The sequence below is a fragment of the Canis lupus genome, chromosome 12, assembly GCF_011100685.1.
Source record: "Canis lupus familiaris isolate Mischka breed German Shepherd chromosome 12, alternate assembly UU_Cfam_GSD_1.0, whole genome shotgun sequence".
Lineage (NCBI taxonomy): Eukaryota > Metazoa > Chordata > Mammalia > Carnivora > Canidae > Canis > Canis lupus.
In genome coordinates, this window is record NC_049233.1 from 40,109,731 (window position 1) to 40,127,784 (window position 18,054).

Here is an 18,054-nt window from a genome sequence, read left to right on the forward strand (position 1 = left end):
TTCTAAATTTCCAGTCCATACACCCACTATAGAAATTCTACAGCTTGGCTTCAAGGACTCCATGAATGTCTTGAAATGGTCCAAATTTTGTGTTAATACGCCTATATGCATTTTCTGGGTAAAGAACTACAGATTTCATCAACTTTACAAAGCAATACATAAACTAAAAAAGGTTAAGAACAAAGGTAGCTCTCTTTATGTTGATCTGTGCTGCTCAACAAGGTAGTTACTAACCATGTGGCTATTAAGCACTTGAAACACAGCTAATGCAACTGAGGAACTGAATTTTTAATTAAATTTAAGTATGTATAGTTTGAAATATTGATTACATGCTGAAATGATATTTTGATATAATGGATTAAATAGTATAAATTCTTAAAATTGGTAATTTTACCTGTTATTATTACATGTAGTAGCTACTAGAAAACTTAAATCATGCTTGTCATGGTTTATACTATATTTCCATTGGACAGCACTGCCTCTTGATTCTATTAATCCAGGTATCAATATTTACATAATAATGACTTATTAGCTAGTCATATTTATATACTGTACTGGTAACTCATATATTTGTGATACTCAAAACATGTAAATCAAATTGGTTATTGGACTCGTCCCCCCCAACATAATGCTAGAATCAATTTACTCTATGCATTTAATTTCTGTAGGGTTCAAAGTGACAGAAGCAAGGCCTATAAATATACTATATACAATTTTTTTTTTAAGATTTTATTTATTTATTCATGAGAGACAGAGAGGGAGAGACACAGGCAGAGGGAGAAGCAGGCTCCCTGCAGGGAACCTGATGTGGGACTCGATCTCGGGTCTCTAGAATTACGCCCTGGACTGAAGGTGGCGCTAAACTGCTGAGCCACCCAGGATGCCCATATATACAATTTTTAATTTAGTTCAGAAAGGAGTAATATAAAAATATAAAACACTCATATACACAAAGTCATTTGCTTCTGTACATGTATTGCCCAAACGAGCATATTTGCTTGATTATTCAAATACTTATTGTCCACTATATACTAAGTACAGGTGATTAGAGAAAGTAAAGACAAGAGTTCTTTTCTACTGGATATAGACACATGTAAAAAAGAATACTCTAACTGCCACAAAAAGCTGAACTGGGTGTTCTTGCAAATAAAAGATGAAGTGCTTGATTCTGTCTGAAGGACTCAAGAAGAAGCTTCCTGGAGTAGATGATATTTCAAAGTAAGACTTGAAAGGTAATAGGAAACCATTAAATTGGAAAAAAAAAAAAAGACATTCCAAAGAAAGAAGAAGAGGGCAATGGTATTTCAGTGACTTTCAAGTGGTAGAGGATAGGTGGCATATGAAAAGGAGAAAGAATGGGATACCTAGGTGACTCGGTTAAATATCTGCCATCGGCTCAGGTCATGATCCTAGGGTCCTAGGATTGAGCCCTGCTTCAGGCTCCCTGCTCAGTGAGGAGCCTGCTTCTCTCTACCCCCACCATGCCCTCCTCTCCTGCTTGCTCTCTCAAATAAATAAATAAATAAGTAAGTAAGTCAATAAAATCTTAAAAAGAAAAGAGGAGAAAGTAAAGAAAGCTGGAATGTTAGGCAGGAGCCAAGTAATGAAGAATCTTATATAAAAGGCAAAAACATTGAAACTGACTTCACATATCATTTGAAAGCAGGGAAGGATGTGTGTGTGTATTGTATGGGCGTGCACACAACATGTGCCAGAGTGCAAAATGATCAGAAAGATCATTTTTGCATAATGTGGAAGAGTTGAGAATGGAGGCAGTAAGACAAGTTAGGAAACTAAGATAATAGTTCAGTTGAGAAATTATGTAGGCCTGAATTAAGAACACAGAAGTGATAGGAGGAATGGATTTTTGAGATATTAAGGAAGCATTAGTAAAAGAAACTAACGACTGTGAAGTGTATCTGGAAGAGAAGGCCAGCTGACTCCCTGATTTTAAGCTTATGTAGGGGGGTAGATTCCAATGCCAGTAATCAAAAAGGATGTTTCAGTTGAAAAATTAAATTTTGAGAGGTTTCTAATAAAACTGAAGAGGAAATTGTTTACGCATACTTTGGAAGTCATGATACAAAATGCTTATTCTTGAGCTGCTTACTGTCAACAAGCCATAATTGTTTTAACATGTCACAGGGTGTATTATGTAAGTTACTTTCTCCATCTTTCAAACATAAAGTTTTTATAATGAAAATATGCAGATGAAAGAATTTGGAAGCTTAACTCTAAAGGGTTAAAAGTTGTATCACAAAATAGTGGTCGGGCTGTAGACAACTCTGTAGACAACTCTGATGAGTTACTATTTAGGGAAGGGCAGTGTGCTGAATTTTGTGATTGAAAAAGAACTTAATTTTTCTAGATAAGTAAAGACTGCTACATTGGGTTAATTAAATCCAATTTAATTTAAACTTTTTGAATATACTTAAGGTGGTATAATAATGAAGTTAGGAACTATTTAATATAAAAGCCTTTGATTCTAAAATTTGTTTTCATTTCCATATAGCAAGGTTTTCATGGCTTTTAAGTTTAATGACAACAGAGCTTGCTTTGGGCACAAAGCTACAAATCAAGAGATGTCTCACTGAATCTATCAACTAGTACAGAATATGTGCCTTTTAAATGAGCATACTAATAAAGAGAGGATATAAATGCTACCTCCGACAAAAAGCATCATTTTTAAAGAAATATGTACTATGTATCTTGGAAGATACAAAGAACACCTTACCTTGCTCAATGATAGGTGATGACTTTGTAAGAGTGGATGTTTTTGAGAGTACAGATGATTTCACTTTACGTTTGACTGGCTTTTCCTTTTCCATGTTTTCTTTTGCAGAATTATTCCTAGTGCCATGACTAAAACTGGATTGACCAGGGCTTGAAAGAGTATTCAAGGTTTTGGAATGTTTCACAGAATTCTCTAGAACTAAAACACATACACATACACACACACACACACAAAATTAAAAGCTAAGAGTTATTTAACCTAAAAACAAACAAGGAGGTTGGGATTGCTTCTAACATGAGTTAGCCAAAAGGATAAAACCTCGGGGTTGCTTAATGTTTCCTCAGGAAATCTACTTTTTTAAACAGGAAAAACAGTTTCAGATCTTTTCGACACTAACAAGTTACCTCAAGATTATAAAGGCAACTTGGCAAATTATTACCAAGTCTGGGTACCAGGATTTAAATTCAGGCAGTTTGGATCAGAGTTGCCATTTTTAAGCATTACTCTACACTGACATTTCTAAATCTCAATTTTTTCTTATTAAAAATGAAAACAAAAAAGAGCAAAAACAATAAAGAGAGCAAAACCACTTTCTGCCCGAATTTACTAAAACCCAGTATATTTTACTTGGCAAAATAAAAGCTTAAATTTGAAAATTATATATACTTCACTTTAGAAACTATAACTGATTCTTACTTGTTTTCCCTGGCATTGCAGATGTATTAGCTTTTGAAATTAAAGTCTTTGCTGCTGAAGAAGTAGATGGCTGTTCAGTGGTAACTGGATCTACAATCACTCGATTGCTTCTGGTTCGAACTACAGAACTGGATTCTGTTTTACCATTTATCTGAGTGGCATTATGCCTTGGTGGAACTGTTCGTGTAGGTGTAGAGAATGGAGAGGTAGAGATATCTGATTTTAGCTGGGGTTTTAACGTCCTTTTTTTCCGTTCAGGGCTGTAAATAAAATAGTATCATTAGTCATTCTTATACCTTTATGTAGATGAATAAAATAGTTTAATAATACTGTTGGATTCAATATTTGTACTATTATGAAATATGTTAAAATATGAGATTTGTAGTGGATTTCATATGGTTGTGAGCCTTTGAAAGTGAATATTTAGTGAAGGATCGCCATAAATGCTACAGTTATATGACAGAAAGCATGATGCCATCACTATCCTAAAAATGCTGTTTTACTGTATAGATTTAGCAGTTTGAATTTAAGCACTTACACTAGTATAGCTTTAGTTAAAAGATTAAAAATCCTCCACATCTTAGGAACTTGCATGTCAAATATATCATTCTGCAATATAGGGAATAGTAAAGGAAGTATTAAAAAACACCAAGTTCTATCATTTAGATTACAAAGTTATAGATCAGTTGATGCTTTTTAAAAGAAATCAAATACCTTGATGCAGCACTACTGGAAACAGAGCTGCTTCTGTTTCTTTTCTTCCTCCTCTTGGTTATTGTATTTCTTTTATGAAAACGAAGAGCAGATTTATAATCTGATAAAACTGAACTAATGTGTTCTTCAAAGAAAGCAGACAGGCGCAAACTCATGCTGTAAATCTGTGGTAAGAAAAAAAAGTTTAAACATTCCTCAAAGGAAAATGCTTGTTCAGTAAATATTAACATACAAATAGAGTATTTTACTAGCGAGTAGTTTTAACAATTTGAACAATACTTTCCCCCAATCTCTTTACATGAAGAGTAAAACTAAAGCTGCTTACAATTATTTTTATATTTAGATTAGAAATATTCCAAGTTTCCAGATTCTTTTCTTTTTTAAAATATTTTAAGTATTCTCTAATCCAACACATGGTTCAAACTTAGAACCCTGATATCAAGAGTTGCATGCTCTACTGACTGAGCTAGCCAGGCAGCCCCAGATTCTTAAAGTAAAAGCCCTAATATCAATTCAGATGGCTCATGTAGACAAAATTCCCGTGAACTCTGTCACACTGAAACTGTCTCTGAGGTTTTGGGTTCTTAAAAAAATATTTATTTATTCATCAGAGATACAGAGAGAGAAGCAGAGACAGAGGCAGAGGGAGAAGCAGGCTCCATACAGGGAGCCTGATGCAGGACTGGATCCCAGGACTGGGATCATGCCTGAGCCAAAGGCAGAAGCTAAACCGCTGAGACACCCAACCCAGGCATCCCTATCTCTGAGGTTTTGAACCTGTTTTCTTTTCCACTGCTACTTAGGACCAGCATCTGTTCTTTTTCATTTCACTTCCATATAGCATCCCTTTGTGGGGTCTTATTTGCCCAAAGAGAAAATGATATTTATAACTTTATTCATTTTTATAAATCATTCACAAAAATGCCTTTCCATTAATGCAGAACACAGCTGGAAAAGTCAAGCCCACATAACCCTAAATATATACCAGGACAATATGTATGTGAGTTGTGTTTAAGAAAAGTAACCATTCCTAAACATTAGTGACATCATTGTTATTTTATAGAAGGAAAAAAAATAGACGTGAATTCTTTTTTTCCACTAGGAATACCATTAAGAACATAACAGAAAATCAATTTTGCTCTAAATTTTAATTAAAGCAACATTTGGCTACTTAACCTACTTTTCTACTGATTTCATTTAATCTAAACACAAAAACAATTTAATTATATACCCTTGATCTTTTGCTTGGTGTATAGGCTTTTGAATTGCTAAAAATAAGTCTGACATCTTTACATAATTCCATTGGTGACTCATAATTCCCAGCCTCCAAAGTTTCTCTAACAGTAGCAAAATCCATTGGAGTGTCAATGATGTCTCTGTAGTCCTAAGAGAAGAAAAGCAGGTGGTATTATTAACATCACTACCACAAAGTATTACTACTCAGCACAGGTATTCATATACAATTTCTGTGATGAGTACAAGTCCTAGAATTATTAATAATCCTTTATTTTCCTCATCAAGGCTTTTTTTCTGATAATTTTTATTTTTTTCATGTCCTCTCCCTTTCTTGCAGTAAACACAGGATTTTTCTCATTCAAGAACCTAATAAATTCTGCTTCTTTTTCTTAGAGAAAAGGTAAAGGGTAGAGTTGTTCTGGAAAAGGGGGATTAAGAGTACTGAAAAAACTCAGCACTACAACTAACAAAGTTTGGTGTAAGAAATCCAAAATTTTATATTATCTTTGAACTCTAAAGGCTTTTACTCACTGAAATATAATTGTGACTTTAAAATAAGGAGATAAAAACAATGGAACTATGCTAGTATCTATCCCATTTGTGTGGAGGCCTGAGTTCTAGTAACCTCAACTTTATTACAAAAAGGCGATTACATAGCCCTGTGGTAGGTAACTTTTTTTTTTTTTTCCAAAATATAGCTTCAGTTTGCACCATCAAGTTTAAATTATAATCAAATATGTTTGACCCTAAGGCAAATAGGAGGATAACCTTTTACAAACAGGCAGTTTTATTTCTTAACAATCTATATCGCTTTTATTTCTTTTCTTTTTTTTTTTTAACCTTACTTGCATTGGCTAGAATTTGCAGTCTTATGTTGACTTATGTTGAATAGCAGTGGTGAGAACAGGCATCTTTGCCTCGTTCCTAGTATTAGGGGGGAAATTTTTTTTAATGATTAAACATGACTTAGCTGTAGGTTTTGAAAAAGACCTTCTTTATCAAGCTTTCAAAGTTCCCCTTTATTCCTAGTTTCCTGAAGTTTTTTTTTTCTTTTATCATTAATGGTGTTATTTTCTTACATTATTTCTTACAGTATTTGGCATCTTTCCATCATCATAGGGCTAATTACATTAATTATATTTTTTTATTTTCTGTATTCCTGATGCCCTGACATTTTTGGGGTTCCTTACAGACCTGAGGAGAGACTGCCCCTCTTAGGACCAACCAATTCTTACAGATAGCAAAGGGCGGCACTAAGGACACAACTTTCATATGTTAACCAATTATCTCTTTATCTAATACCCACCAAGCCAGTATTTCCTCTGCCCTGACTTGTCCTAAGGCCAAGTGCCAGACATCCTGAGACCACTTCTATGCCCTAAAGCCCACTGAAATTATTTCAACTAGCCAGTCCTAAAGTATTTACCCTGCTCTGCCTTGCCTTTCTCATAGAAATCCCAATAAAGGCTCTGTTTAAGCATCTCCCTTACTCCCATCTTCTGCCACTGGACCAAAGCCTGATGCTTCCTTTGTGGCTCTGTCATTCAATGACAACATTCTGGAACTTGTGAGCACAATAAATTTCCTTCTAAGCCCCATACTTATTTCCTCCTGTGGCAATGCTGACTGTATCATAGCCAACATGTACATTCTTAGAACAAATGGGTATTGCATTTTGTCAAATGCCTTTTCAAATGCATTAACTGATCTGATCATGTAATTTCTCTCTTTTGATATGACAAAGTACACTGACTAATTTTTGAATACTGAATGAGCCTTTCATCCCTGGAAAAAAACCCAGTTTGTCATGGTATAAAATAATTTTTATATATTGTTGAATTCTATTTGCTGATATTTTATTAAGAATATTTGCATTTTCTTTTATACTTTTTTTGTCCAGTTTTAATATCAGGGTAATACTAGTTTCATAGAATGAGTGGAAAAGTAGTCTCTTATCTATCTTGTGGAAGAGACTATGTAGAATTTGTGTTAATTCTTTAAATATTTGGTACAATTATCCAGTAAAGACATCTGGACTTAAGAGATTTCTTTTTTGAAAGCTTTTAATTACAAATTAAATTTCCTTACTGGTTATAGGGCTATTCAAATGATCTATCTCATACTGGGTGAGCTGTAATAGCTTGTACTATTGAGAATTGGTAAAGTACAAAGTAGTTTGCACTTGGAGAATTGGTCCGTTTCACGCAAGAGGTCAAATCTGTATGTATAAAGTTGTCTGTAGTATTCCTTTATTATCCTTTTGGTATCTATAGGTTTTGTAATGATATCCCAAATTGCATTCCTGATATTAGCAATTTGTGTCTTTTTTTTTAGCTTTGTGAATCTTAATGGAGCTTTACCACTTTCGTAGATCTTTTCAAAGAACCAGCTTTAGGTTTTATGGATTTTTGCTATTGTTTTTCTGTTTTCAGTTTCATTCATTTCTGCTTTTTTATTTCCTGTCTTCTGCTCACAGTAGGTTATTTTTATTTTTCTAGGTTCTTGAGGAGAGAGCATAGATTACTGATATGAGATCTTTTCTCTTCTGATGTACTATTTAGTACTGTAAATTTCCTTGCATAGTTTTAGCTTCATCCCATAAATTTGGTATTTTGTATTCACTGTTATTTATTAGTTCAATTTATTTCCTGAAAGACTTCTTTGATCCCACAGATTATTGAGAAACATATTTATTTAGTTATCAATCAAGGGATTAGAGATTTTCCTGCTACTTTTCTTTATTTCTGGTTTGATTCCATTGTGGCCAAAAAACACACTGCATGATTTCAGTTACATTTGTTACTTCATTCATTGTTCTCTGTTGTTCTGTTTTTACTTTTTTTCCTCAATTTTCCTGTGGGTCACTTGAATAGGCTTTATTTGATTATGTATTGTTTATGACTGTAACTCCCTATTAAAATTTTTTTAATGATTGCTCAGGTATTTATAATACATACAAAATCAGCAAAATATACTAGTGTCAACACAAAATTAAATTCAAAATGGATTAAAGACCTAAATAGGAGACCCGAAACCATAAAAATCCTAGAAAAGAACATAGGCAGTAATCTCTTTGCCATCGACTATGACAACATTTTTCTAGATATGTCTTCTGAGGCAAGAGACACAAAAGCAAAAATAAACTACTGGGACTACATCAAAATAAAAAGCTTCTGCACAGTGAAGGAAACAATCAATAAAACTAAAGGCAACCTACGGCATGGGAGAAGTTACTTGCAAATGACATCCAATAAATGGTTAGTATCCAAAGTACATAAAGAATTTCTAAAACTCAACACCCACAAAACAAATAATCCAATTAAAAATGGGAAGAAAACATGAGCATACATGTCTCTAAAGAAGACATACGGATGGCCAACAGATACATGAAAAGATGTTCATCATTTACGATCAGGAAAATGCAAATCAAAACTTCAATGAGATATCATCTCACACTTGTCAGAATGGCAATAACGCAAAAAACAATAGGTGGTGAGGATGTAGAGAAAAAGGGACACTCATGCATTGTTGGTGGGAATACAAGCTGGTGCATTTATAGAAAACATTACAAAGGTTCCCCAAAAAGCTAAAAATTAGAAGCACCCTATGATCCAATACTATACACTACACTACTAGGTATTTACCCAAAGAATACAAGACCACTAATTCAAAAAGATACATATACCCATATGCTTACAGCAGCATTATTGAGAAATGGTACACACACAGACCATTACTCATCCATACAAAAGAATGAATACTTCCATTTGCAATACATGAATAGAGCTAGAGTATAATGTTAAGCAAAATAAATCAGTCACAGTAAGACCAATACTATATGATTTCATTCGTGTGCAGAATTTCAGAAACAAAATAAATAAATAATGGGGAAAAAATAAGAGAAAGACATAGACAATGTAAGAAACAGACTTTTAATTATAGAGAACTAATGGTTACCAGAAGGGATTAGGAATACACTTGTGATGAGCACAGGGTGATGTATGAAGTGCTGAATCACTATATTATATACTTGAAACTAATACCACACTCTATGTTAATTGTAATTAAAATAAAAATTTAAAAAAGATAGTGTAATATAAAGGGTAAACATAAAGTGAAAATTGTGATTTCATATTTTCCTGTGGAATGAAATCATGTAAATGGCCTTTAAAAAAAAAAAAGATATTCCAAAGACTGAAACCTTGACTCTTAAGGTAACTAAACACTTTGACAGGAACTATAATTACTTGGATATTGAATATATATGTGTATGTGTGTATATATATATGTATGGCATATATATAAGCAGATAATTTTGTATTCTGGACTTTTCCCTAGAAAGGAAGAGATAGATATAAGCCTTAATGTTTAGATTCTAGATGCATAACTATGCAGAGTCATGAAAATAGGTCTCACTCATATTTTTTGTGTGGCTGCTTTACCATTTTTCTTGTGTCCTCAGAGTTTTGATTTTTTGCTATTATTCTAGGTAAAGATTTTTTTCATATATATCCTGGTCAGGAGTCATGCTTTGTCAAATGTTAATCAACCTTAGAAAATCTACAGCTGTTAACTCCTCAAATATTACCCCTCTCCCATTCTGTCTACTCTCTCTCGCTGAAATTCCTGTAAGTTATGTTCTGAATTTTTTTCATCTATCACATCTGCTAATCTTTCTGAAGGTTTAATTTCAATGGTTTTACATTTTATTTTCAGAATTCTATTAAGTTTTTAAAAAAATACCCACCTCATTTCTCCCCCCGACCCTTAAGTAAGGTCTTTTTTTCCTTATGATTCTTATCCCTCTATTTAGCTCTTAAACCAAAATGATAAGTCGAAGTTTAATTGATTTCTTCTTTCTTGGAGGTGCTTTAAATAAGTCATTGGTGTTTTAGATTTGATACAGTTTTTCAGAAATAATCTATTATGTCAAGTTTTGAGGGAGAGAGTGTTAATATTCCATTTGTTGCTTCTGTTGTATAGATGATGAATCACTCCCTCATATACTTTGCGATTTCCTTTATCGTTAACAAACCTGTGGTTAGGGACTGTTTGTTTCTACCTCTGATGAATTCCTACATACAAGGGTAGTGTAAATTTGGGCTTTAAATTCTTGCACAGTGTGGGCTTAGGGAGATTTCTCTCCTGACACTGGAGCACCAGAGAAATATTTTTCCTCATGGAGGGAATGATACTAGTGTTTTCATTGAGGGTGAAGTCTTTCAACAGTCCTGGTGGGATCTCAGTTCCAATTTTCTTCTTCACATGGCTTTTTCTGTCTCTTGCCTATAAACAGTGTTATATTTGTGCCTCTAGAATCAAACATTAAAGCTTTTTTTTTTTTTTTGATTGAAGATTTTATTTAGGTAGTCATGAGATGCACCCATTAAAGCTTTTATCTAGCTCTTCTTTTCTGTGGAAAAGTATAGGAATATAAAAATACCTGGAAGTACTAGATAAATTGTAACATTTTCTAAAATACATTGCTTGATTCACAAGAAACAAAGGGAAATCCAGAGGTTCCAAAACCAAAGAGAATTGAAAACCAGAGTACTATATAGTATTAGCTCAATTCTTCTATGAGTTTTCTGGAGCATAGTGCTCAAATTAGCCCAGTTTATCACATTGCTGGACTTAAAAACTTATCTTTTACATTCAAGATTTCACATTTCTTGATTTTTAAATGAAAAAAAAAAGGCACTTTATGATATATATCTATTGACGAAATTGCTCTATTTTCATCATTGCAAATTACAACACATACATAAAAAACAGATAGTGAATTCAGAGGATATCATATCTGGGTCATGATCTCTTATAGTTCATTTTTATCTTCATATGATACCATGGTTATCTAAACTGCACAACCTTTAATAACTGAATAAAGGAATAAAAAAAGTCACTTTAAGCAATATTTAGATTGCTAAGAGTAAATGCAAAAATAAATACTCAAATCCGGTTTACTCAATCTTCCTACCATGAATTCCATAAATATAATAATGCTACTTTGCAATCGTATATACTGCTATAGTTTAAAAACTATTTTACTGTATTCTCATTCCATCCATAACCCTGTAGGGAAGGTTCGGTAGGTATTATTCTTGTTTCCTAAGTAACTGCCATAATAAATTCTTAGAGTTAGTGTGGGGAAGAAAATTATAAAAAAAAATTTTAGATGAAAAAACTAAATGACTTGCTCAAAGTTATACAACTGGTGAAAGGGATAGCTGGAGCTATAACCCAATTCTTTGCGGAGTCTTAGTTTGGGGTTCTTTTTATTTATTTTTTATTTTTAAAGATTTTATTTATTCATTCATCAGAGAGAGAGACAGAGAGAGAGAGGCAGAGACACAAGCAGAGGGAGAAACAGGCTCCATGCTGGGAACCCGACATGGGACTCTATCCCGGGTCTCCAGGATCACATCCTGGGCTGAAGGCAGCACTAAACCGCTGAGCCACCAGGGCTGCTCAATATCAGTTTGGGGTTCTTTTTAAATACCACACTACTTGAGTTAGATGCTCCATATAACTAAATAGAGGCAAACATGTATTTAATAATGAAGAAATAAACAATAATCATTATAACAACTTAAATGGCTAATTATCATGTGTGAGATATATAGCAAACTGACAAGCAAAGAAAATATTTCCAAAAATACATACTGGATATTCAAGGAGATCTACTGGCTGGCGGAAAGGCTCAGAATCTTCACATTGAAATATGAGATTTAACAATTCTTGACACTGTTTCTTCCATGCTTGAATATCATAAGATTGAGCTCGATTACGTAATCTTCTTCTAGGTTGATGGTCCTAAAATGAAATTTTCAAATATATTAATAAAATAACATTTATAGGTAAAATTTTATTTTTAATGCAATCTCATATAATTAGGTAATAAACAGGAATTCAAATCATAGCAAATATCATTTACCTAGTTCTGAAAACCATATTGTGATGAAAACTGATTTGGAAGTTAATACTTGCTCTGTCTTAAAAATACTAAGACTTAAAAAAATGCTTTTAATACTTTTTAACTCATACAAAGTACTTTTGCTAAAACAGTATCTTACCTTTCTTTTTCGGGTAGAAGTTCCTGGCACATCAGCATCTTTCTCTTCTTCCTTTGAGGTAAGAATTTATCAGAGTCATTAAACATTCTAAATTTCATTATGCTCTTTATTAAAGAGTCTATCACAGCTGTTTATATACCAGTTATTACCTTTACACTTTGAAAAACCCATGATGTATATGCTGGAACATTTTACTGACTCAGTAGAAAGTCCCCCACAATGTTTTTAATAACTATAACAAGAAAATTCTGGACCACTTTCTTTAAACTATAGCATTAGCCAAAAACAGTTTTCATAACAGCATTTATCTGAAAACTACTATATGCAAATTTTTATGTATAGAAAAAAAACCAATGTAGTCTGAATGATGAAATAGGAAACATGAAATACCTCAGAGTCAGACAAAACTTTCTTCTTCATTGAATTGTACAGTGGAATTAAGTTGTAACAAGTCTGATCCCTAAATAACAAAGAAATGTCAGTATACAAGATTAGAGTCATGAGATTTTTTTCCCCCTTTAAATGTTACCAAAACCGGATTTTAAGATAAAGCTTGAAGCTGAAGGTTTTCTTCATTGGTTGACTCCCAAAACTTTATATCCACCCATCTGCCCCCTGCCCCCTACTCTAGAAGAAGCTTCCAATTTGGACTATTTCATTGCATGAAACCCAATTCTCACCTCCCAGTCTTTGCTCATGTCACTGGTGTGTGGGGGACACCTTCTTTCATTCCTTAGTATACAAGGGAAAGCTAATATAGGTCTTGTCTTCTAATCCCTTCTTCCTTTCACTTTTAAATGTTTAGTTATTCCCTAAAATTTTGTCTGTTAGTCATTTTCCCTTGTCACTATAGCTTTTACCCTGATAATCTTATATATCTGTAGTTTATCCCTGTAAATGAATTCTAAATTCCTATAATTTGTTGGAGTCTTCTGAGATTCCTACCATCATCTAAAATTTCACCTGTCCAAATCTAATTTTCATTCCCCAGACCCTCTTCCTCTCCTATTTTTAACAGCATTTTTATTCTCATAGTAATGCATGCTTTTCCACTCTTCCTTTCCTTGCCTCATTATAAACCAATTACTGGCCAAATTCTGAGATTCTATCTTCAAAATCTCTTGGCCTCTGCCTCTTTTCCATTTCCATAAATTAAACTCTCATCACCTCTTAGTTGGTTAGCTGTAGCAATCAATCTATTTATGGTTTTGTCTCTTCTCTATCAATTAAGATTAGAAATGCATTCAAGGCCTTCCATGATCTGGCTCAAACTTGTGTTTATAGCATTGTATCCCTATTACTTCTGCTCAGGTACTCTCTACTTCACCTGATTTAAACTGCTTAATTCCCTTAAGAACACTTTAATTTCCTACCTCATGCCACTCCTTATCCCTAGAATGGCTTTCTTTTCATCTAACTTCTCCTAAATATATCAATATCTACCGTGTCCATAACATCCTAACACACTTCTCCTCTGTACCTAAAACCACATTGTCATAAGCTAGAAGTAATTCTCATCTAAACTTTCATATAGACTCTCTTGTTAAACTTGAAGTAACTAGAATATAAGGAAAAAATTATCTATGAAATTATATTAAGAGGGTAAATATGCATTTCTTTCTACCTCAAGTATGTCTCACATCACCTCATTATGTATTCTATTGCTTGAAATTTGATGAAATAACTCCGTTAAGAAAACAGAATAATCAAAATTTCAAGATCTACCTAACATCTGAAAATTACTGTCAGCTAAAAATGTATAAACAAATTTAAGAAATGCCAGGGATTTATTTTTAGATATATATAATATAAATGCTTTAAATATTAACTTATTCTTATAAGGTATTTCAAAATAACATTTGAAAGAAATACAATTTTATAGACTAGTTATTTCACTAAAGCATGTATTTATGTATCATGGGATACTATTAATGCCTATCTTTTTGGAAAAAGAAACATATATACATATAATACAAAATTATACACTATAAACTTTATAGTTAAAATATTATAAGCCACTATAACTAAGTTATATGAACAATCTATCTTCCAAGGATAACTAATTCTTAATTACCAATTTTATGAGGGAGAAGCAGCTCAAGTATAGTAGAAATAGCCTCCCCAAACCATTTGGAAGGTTTCTTTGGAGAATCAGGGGGAGGGTAGGAAATAATATTCACTGTACTCCTTTTCTTTGGTATTTTCTTATATTGAAACTACCTATATTCCTTAACAAAAAAACCCTCTAATACTACAAAAAGGGGCCCTATGATTATTCTGAGTAATGAGAATGAAGCTGGAGGTGTTTTTTAAAAAGCTTCAATAATCCCTTCATGTGAAAATGAAAGCTGATAGCAGCTGAGTATTTAAATTTAAATTATAAAATATATTCTTTCCTCTTTACCGGAAAAAATTAACCAATATATATAACCTTAATATGAACTCAAGAGTAGCATTTTATATAAAACAGGAGTCATTCCTCTGGTTTTCGTTTAGAAAGTTCAATTCATTCTATGGCTATATAAAATTCCTAAGATGAAAAATAAAAGTGCTGCTCCCTTAAATAGCTGTAGTATATTGTCAGGGGCAATATAATGTTAAGATGAAAAATTCTTAGATGGAAGACACTCACTCACTGCAAAAATTAAACATGTAAACCTCCAAAACAGCTTCCTTAACTGTTAATTCGATAGTGGTATCTCCTACCTGTATGATTATTATTCGGCTTAGAAGAATTGTTTTAGGTAAAACATAACAGGTAAAACCCTTAATATTATTGTCCAAAGTTGGATTTAAAGAAGGATCCATTTTTAAAATATTAACTGCAGAATACAAGTGTAACACAACTTTTGTGATTTCCTAATTAATATTAACCAATGAACTAAATTATATGCTTTCTATATTGAATGGAACTAGTTTACAGCACAGCATGTGACATTACATATATAAATAATTGCATTTTACATCTTAAAATAATGAGATACAGTATTACAATAATTAAAATACAATAAAATACAATACAATAAATAAGTATGGAAAAAACTCACTTTATAAAATGTAGAAGAAGATCAGTCACAAACTTAGCAGATTTCACAATAGGGCTTCCAGGCTCATTAAACGTCCGTGTATTATGCTCTATGTATCGAACTTCCCACATTAGGGAAGAAACCCGCCTTAAACAAACAAAACATTTAGTCTTAACCTCATTATATTTAGAAATATTTGTGCACAATTTAAAACCAGGCATTCTTTCGACTGTAGTCTTATCCAATCACAAAACTCACAACTTAAAATTTAAGAAAATATAGAACCTCATTTGTGTTAGAAGAAATAGAAGAGTAGCAACATTGTGTATTTGCATAGAAAATGACAAACTAGATTAGACACACTAGATTATTAACAGTGCCATCTTTATGAAAGTAAAGACAAACTTCTGGAGTGACTTCTAGAGTATCATTCACTATGTGGTCCCACTTTAAATAACAAGGAAGAAAATACTCAGAAAATATTACTGATATTGATGTGTAAAAAGAAATACAACAATTGTAATTTAAAAAATATATACAATTATGGATATGGAAGTATACAGAAAGTTCTATGATTTCAAATAGCATCACAAGTTTTATTTATTCTAATAATAGAATCAACAAGCATCGTCAGGGCACTCCATAGAAAACTGTGTAAAATAAGGTTTTAGATTAAAGTCAAGCAGGGTAAATTGATAGTAGCAGTATAACAAGAGACTGAACCCAAAGTATCAGAGAGGAAAATCACAAACGGCAAGAAATCTGAAGCCAATGAGTAAAGGAAAAACAAAAAAGCTTCAAATAGTGAAAAAGCATATGAAGACCTCGTTTCATTAAATAAGAACATAATTTGAGTCTTTATTATCAACTTCAAAAATAAGCAGTTTCTAATTTATGTAAGGATTGTGTTCTCAGGTTTTTTCTTAAATTGGCTACTAAGCTAAGCAAATCCAAAAAAGCCTGTTTAAGCTGTAAAGTACCCTGAAATATCATACATCTTAACAGTTAACCATGCTGAACAGTATTTCTATGAGAAAGTACATTTACAACAATAGTGGGAGATGTCAGAAGCTTATCTTGGTAGCTGCAGTCCAACAATTACTGTGTATTAACAACTTTCTCATTACTTTCCCCTACCTTGTTGCATCTCTGAGGCACTAAGTCCAATTCCTATGGCTTAGCAATTTAGGGGTCTGGGGAAAAGGAAGGATGCAGCTAATTTTCCATTTTCTTTTAAATTTCTAACGTGGTTCTATTGAAATAAATGTAAAGAAGTATACTATGAAGGTAAGATGGCTGGGAGGCACAGAACATAGTGATTTTCTCATCTCTATGCTTTTGACAAATATCAATAAAGCAAGAGCAGAAACACCTAACCAAGATCAAAAAAATCTTTAGAACCTGAAATATAACATTTTAGTTTCCTTTATTCCAGTGGCTCTTGGTGATTCTGGGTGAGTAATTTTACCTCGTATTTGGCGACGTTTAAAGACATCTGTCTTTTTTACAATAGGAGCTGCTATTGGCACCTCATGGCTAGAGGCAAGGACAGCCCCTCACAATGAAGAGTTTTCCAGCCTCAAATATCAGTAATGCTTTTGTTGAGAACCACTGCTTCAGTAAGTTACGGAATAATAAATGGTGTTTTCCGTGCGAGATACACAAAGTATCAAATTAGAATTATAACTTAAGTAATTAAAACACCAAAGGCACTCTTTATATTAAAAAATACAAAATATGAATAAAAATTTCCCTAAGTTAAAATGAATGATATAATGTAAAGAACTGCATTAATACAAAACTAGCTACAAAAATAAATTTTTTAATGCATTTAAATTAAAATGTTGTGAGGTGCCTACGTGGCTCAGTTGGTTAAGTGTCCAACTTCTAGGTTTCAGCTTAGGTCATGATCTCAGGGTTGTGAGACAGAGCCCTGGAGTTGGGCTCCCCACTAGGTTTGGAATCTGCCTCAGATTCTCTCTATCCCTCTCTACCACTTGCACCTTTGCTGTCTAATAAATAGATAAATACATAAATAAGTGTTAGTCTTCTAAGCAAAAGTCATAAAACCTGGGAAGTATGATTTCATTACATGAAAAGTACAGACTTAAATTCACTTTTCTGTAAAGACATTCCAGGCAATAAAACTACAATGCCTGCCCAAGATTAGAACTGAATGTTTACTAAAATTGTTAACTAGAAGAAGATGCAAATTAATTAAAATTAGGTCTTTTCTAACTCTGTATTTCAAGCTAAACAACTATGAAAAATATCCTGAATTTTTCTAATTTCAAGTACTTATAAGTTAAATATAAGCAAAATAAGGAAAAATATACAACTTTTTAATATTATTCTATGAAAAAAATTCATGAACAAATATTTCAATGTGATGTGTAGGAGAAAATGAGATACTCTGGCTTGCCTTATAAATTACATATAAAGACAGTGAGCACCAACTTGTATTAGTAACAAGAAAAAACTCTGAATAGTGTTTCAAGCCTACAGGCCAGCAGCATCAGCATCCAGGGAACTTGTTAGTTCCCTCAAATCCTACAAAAATTACTGAACCAGAGAA

The 18,054-nt window shown here is 32.8% G+C and overlaps 1 protein-coding gene and 1 long non-coding RNA gene across 7 annotated transcripts in view; one reads left to right on the plus strand and one right to left on the minus strand.

The window, feature by feature from the left end:
* Nucleotides 1-18,054, plus strand: part of LOC119874202 — a 40,050-nt gene that overhangs the window by 20,031 nt on the left and 1,965 nt on the right. Inside the window, exons 1-2 of one of the 2 annotated variants that reach the window (XR_005367939.1) lie at nt 12,469-12,511; nt 16,993-17,098. This is a non-coding gene — a long non-coding RNA (uncharacterized LOC119874202). Of the gene's footprint in view, nt 1-12,468; nt 12,512-16,992; nt 17,099-18,054 lie in introns of those variants that run through there. The other variant, XR_005367940.1, reaches the window with a different exon arrangement.
* Nucleotides 1-18,054, minus strand: part of PHIP (pleckstrin homology domain interacting protein) — a 131,893-nt gene that overhangs the window by 7,128 nt on the left and 106,711 nt on the right. For 4 of the 5 annotated variants that reach the window (XM_038554573.1, XM_038554572.1, XM_038554575.1 and 1 more), the window contains 8 exons: nt 15,501-15,626; nt 12,844-12,913; nt 12,454-12,504; nt 12,044-12,193; nt 5,376-5,528; nt 4,145-4,308; nt 3,431-3,690; nt 2,735-2,932 (listed from right to left, as the gene is read on the minus strand). In XM_038554573.1, coding sequence (XP_038410501.1) covers nt 2,735-2,932; nt 3,431-3,690; nt 4,145-4,308; nt 5,376-5,528; nt 12,044-12,193; nt 12,454-12,504; nt 12,844-12,913; nt 15,501-15,626 — 1,172 coding nt within the window. Of the gene's footprint in view, nt 1-2,734; nt 2,933-3,430; nt 3,691-3,963; nt 4,040-4,144; nt 4,309-5,375; nt 5,529-12,043; nt 12,194-12,453; nt 12,505-12,843; nt 12,914-15,500; nt 15,627-18,054 lie in introns of those variants that run through there. The other variant, XM_038554576.1, reaches the window with a different exon arrangement.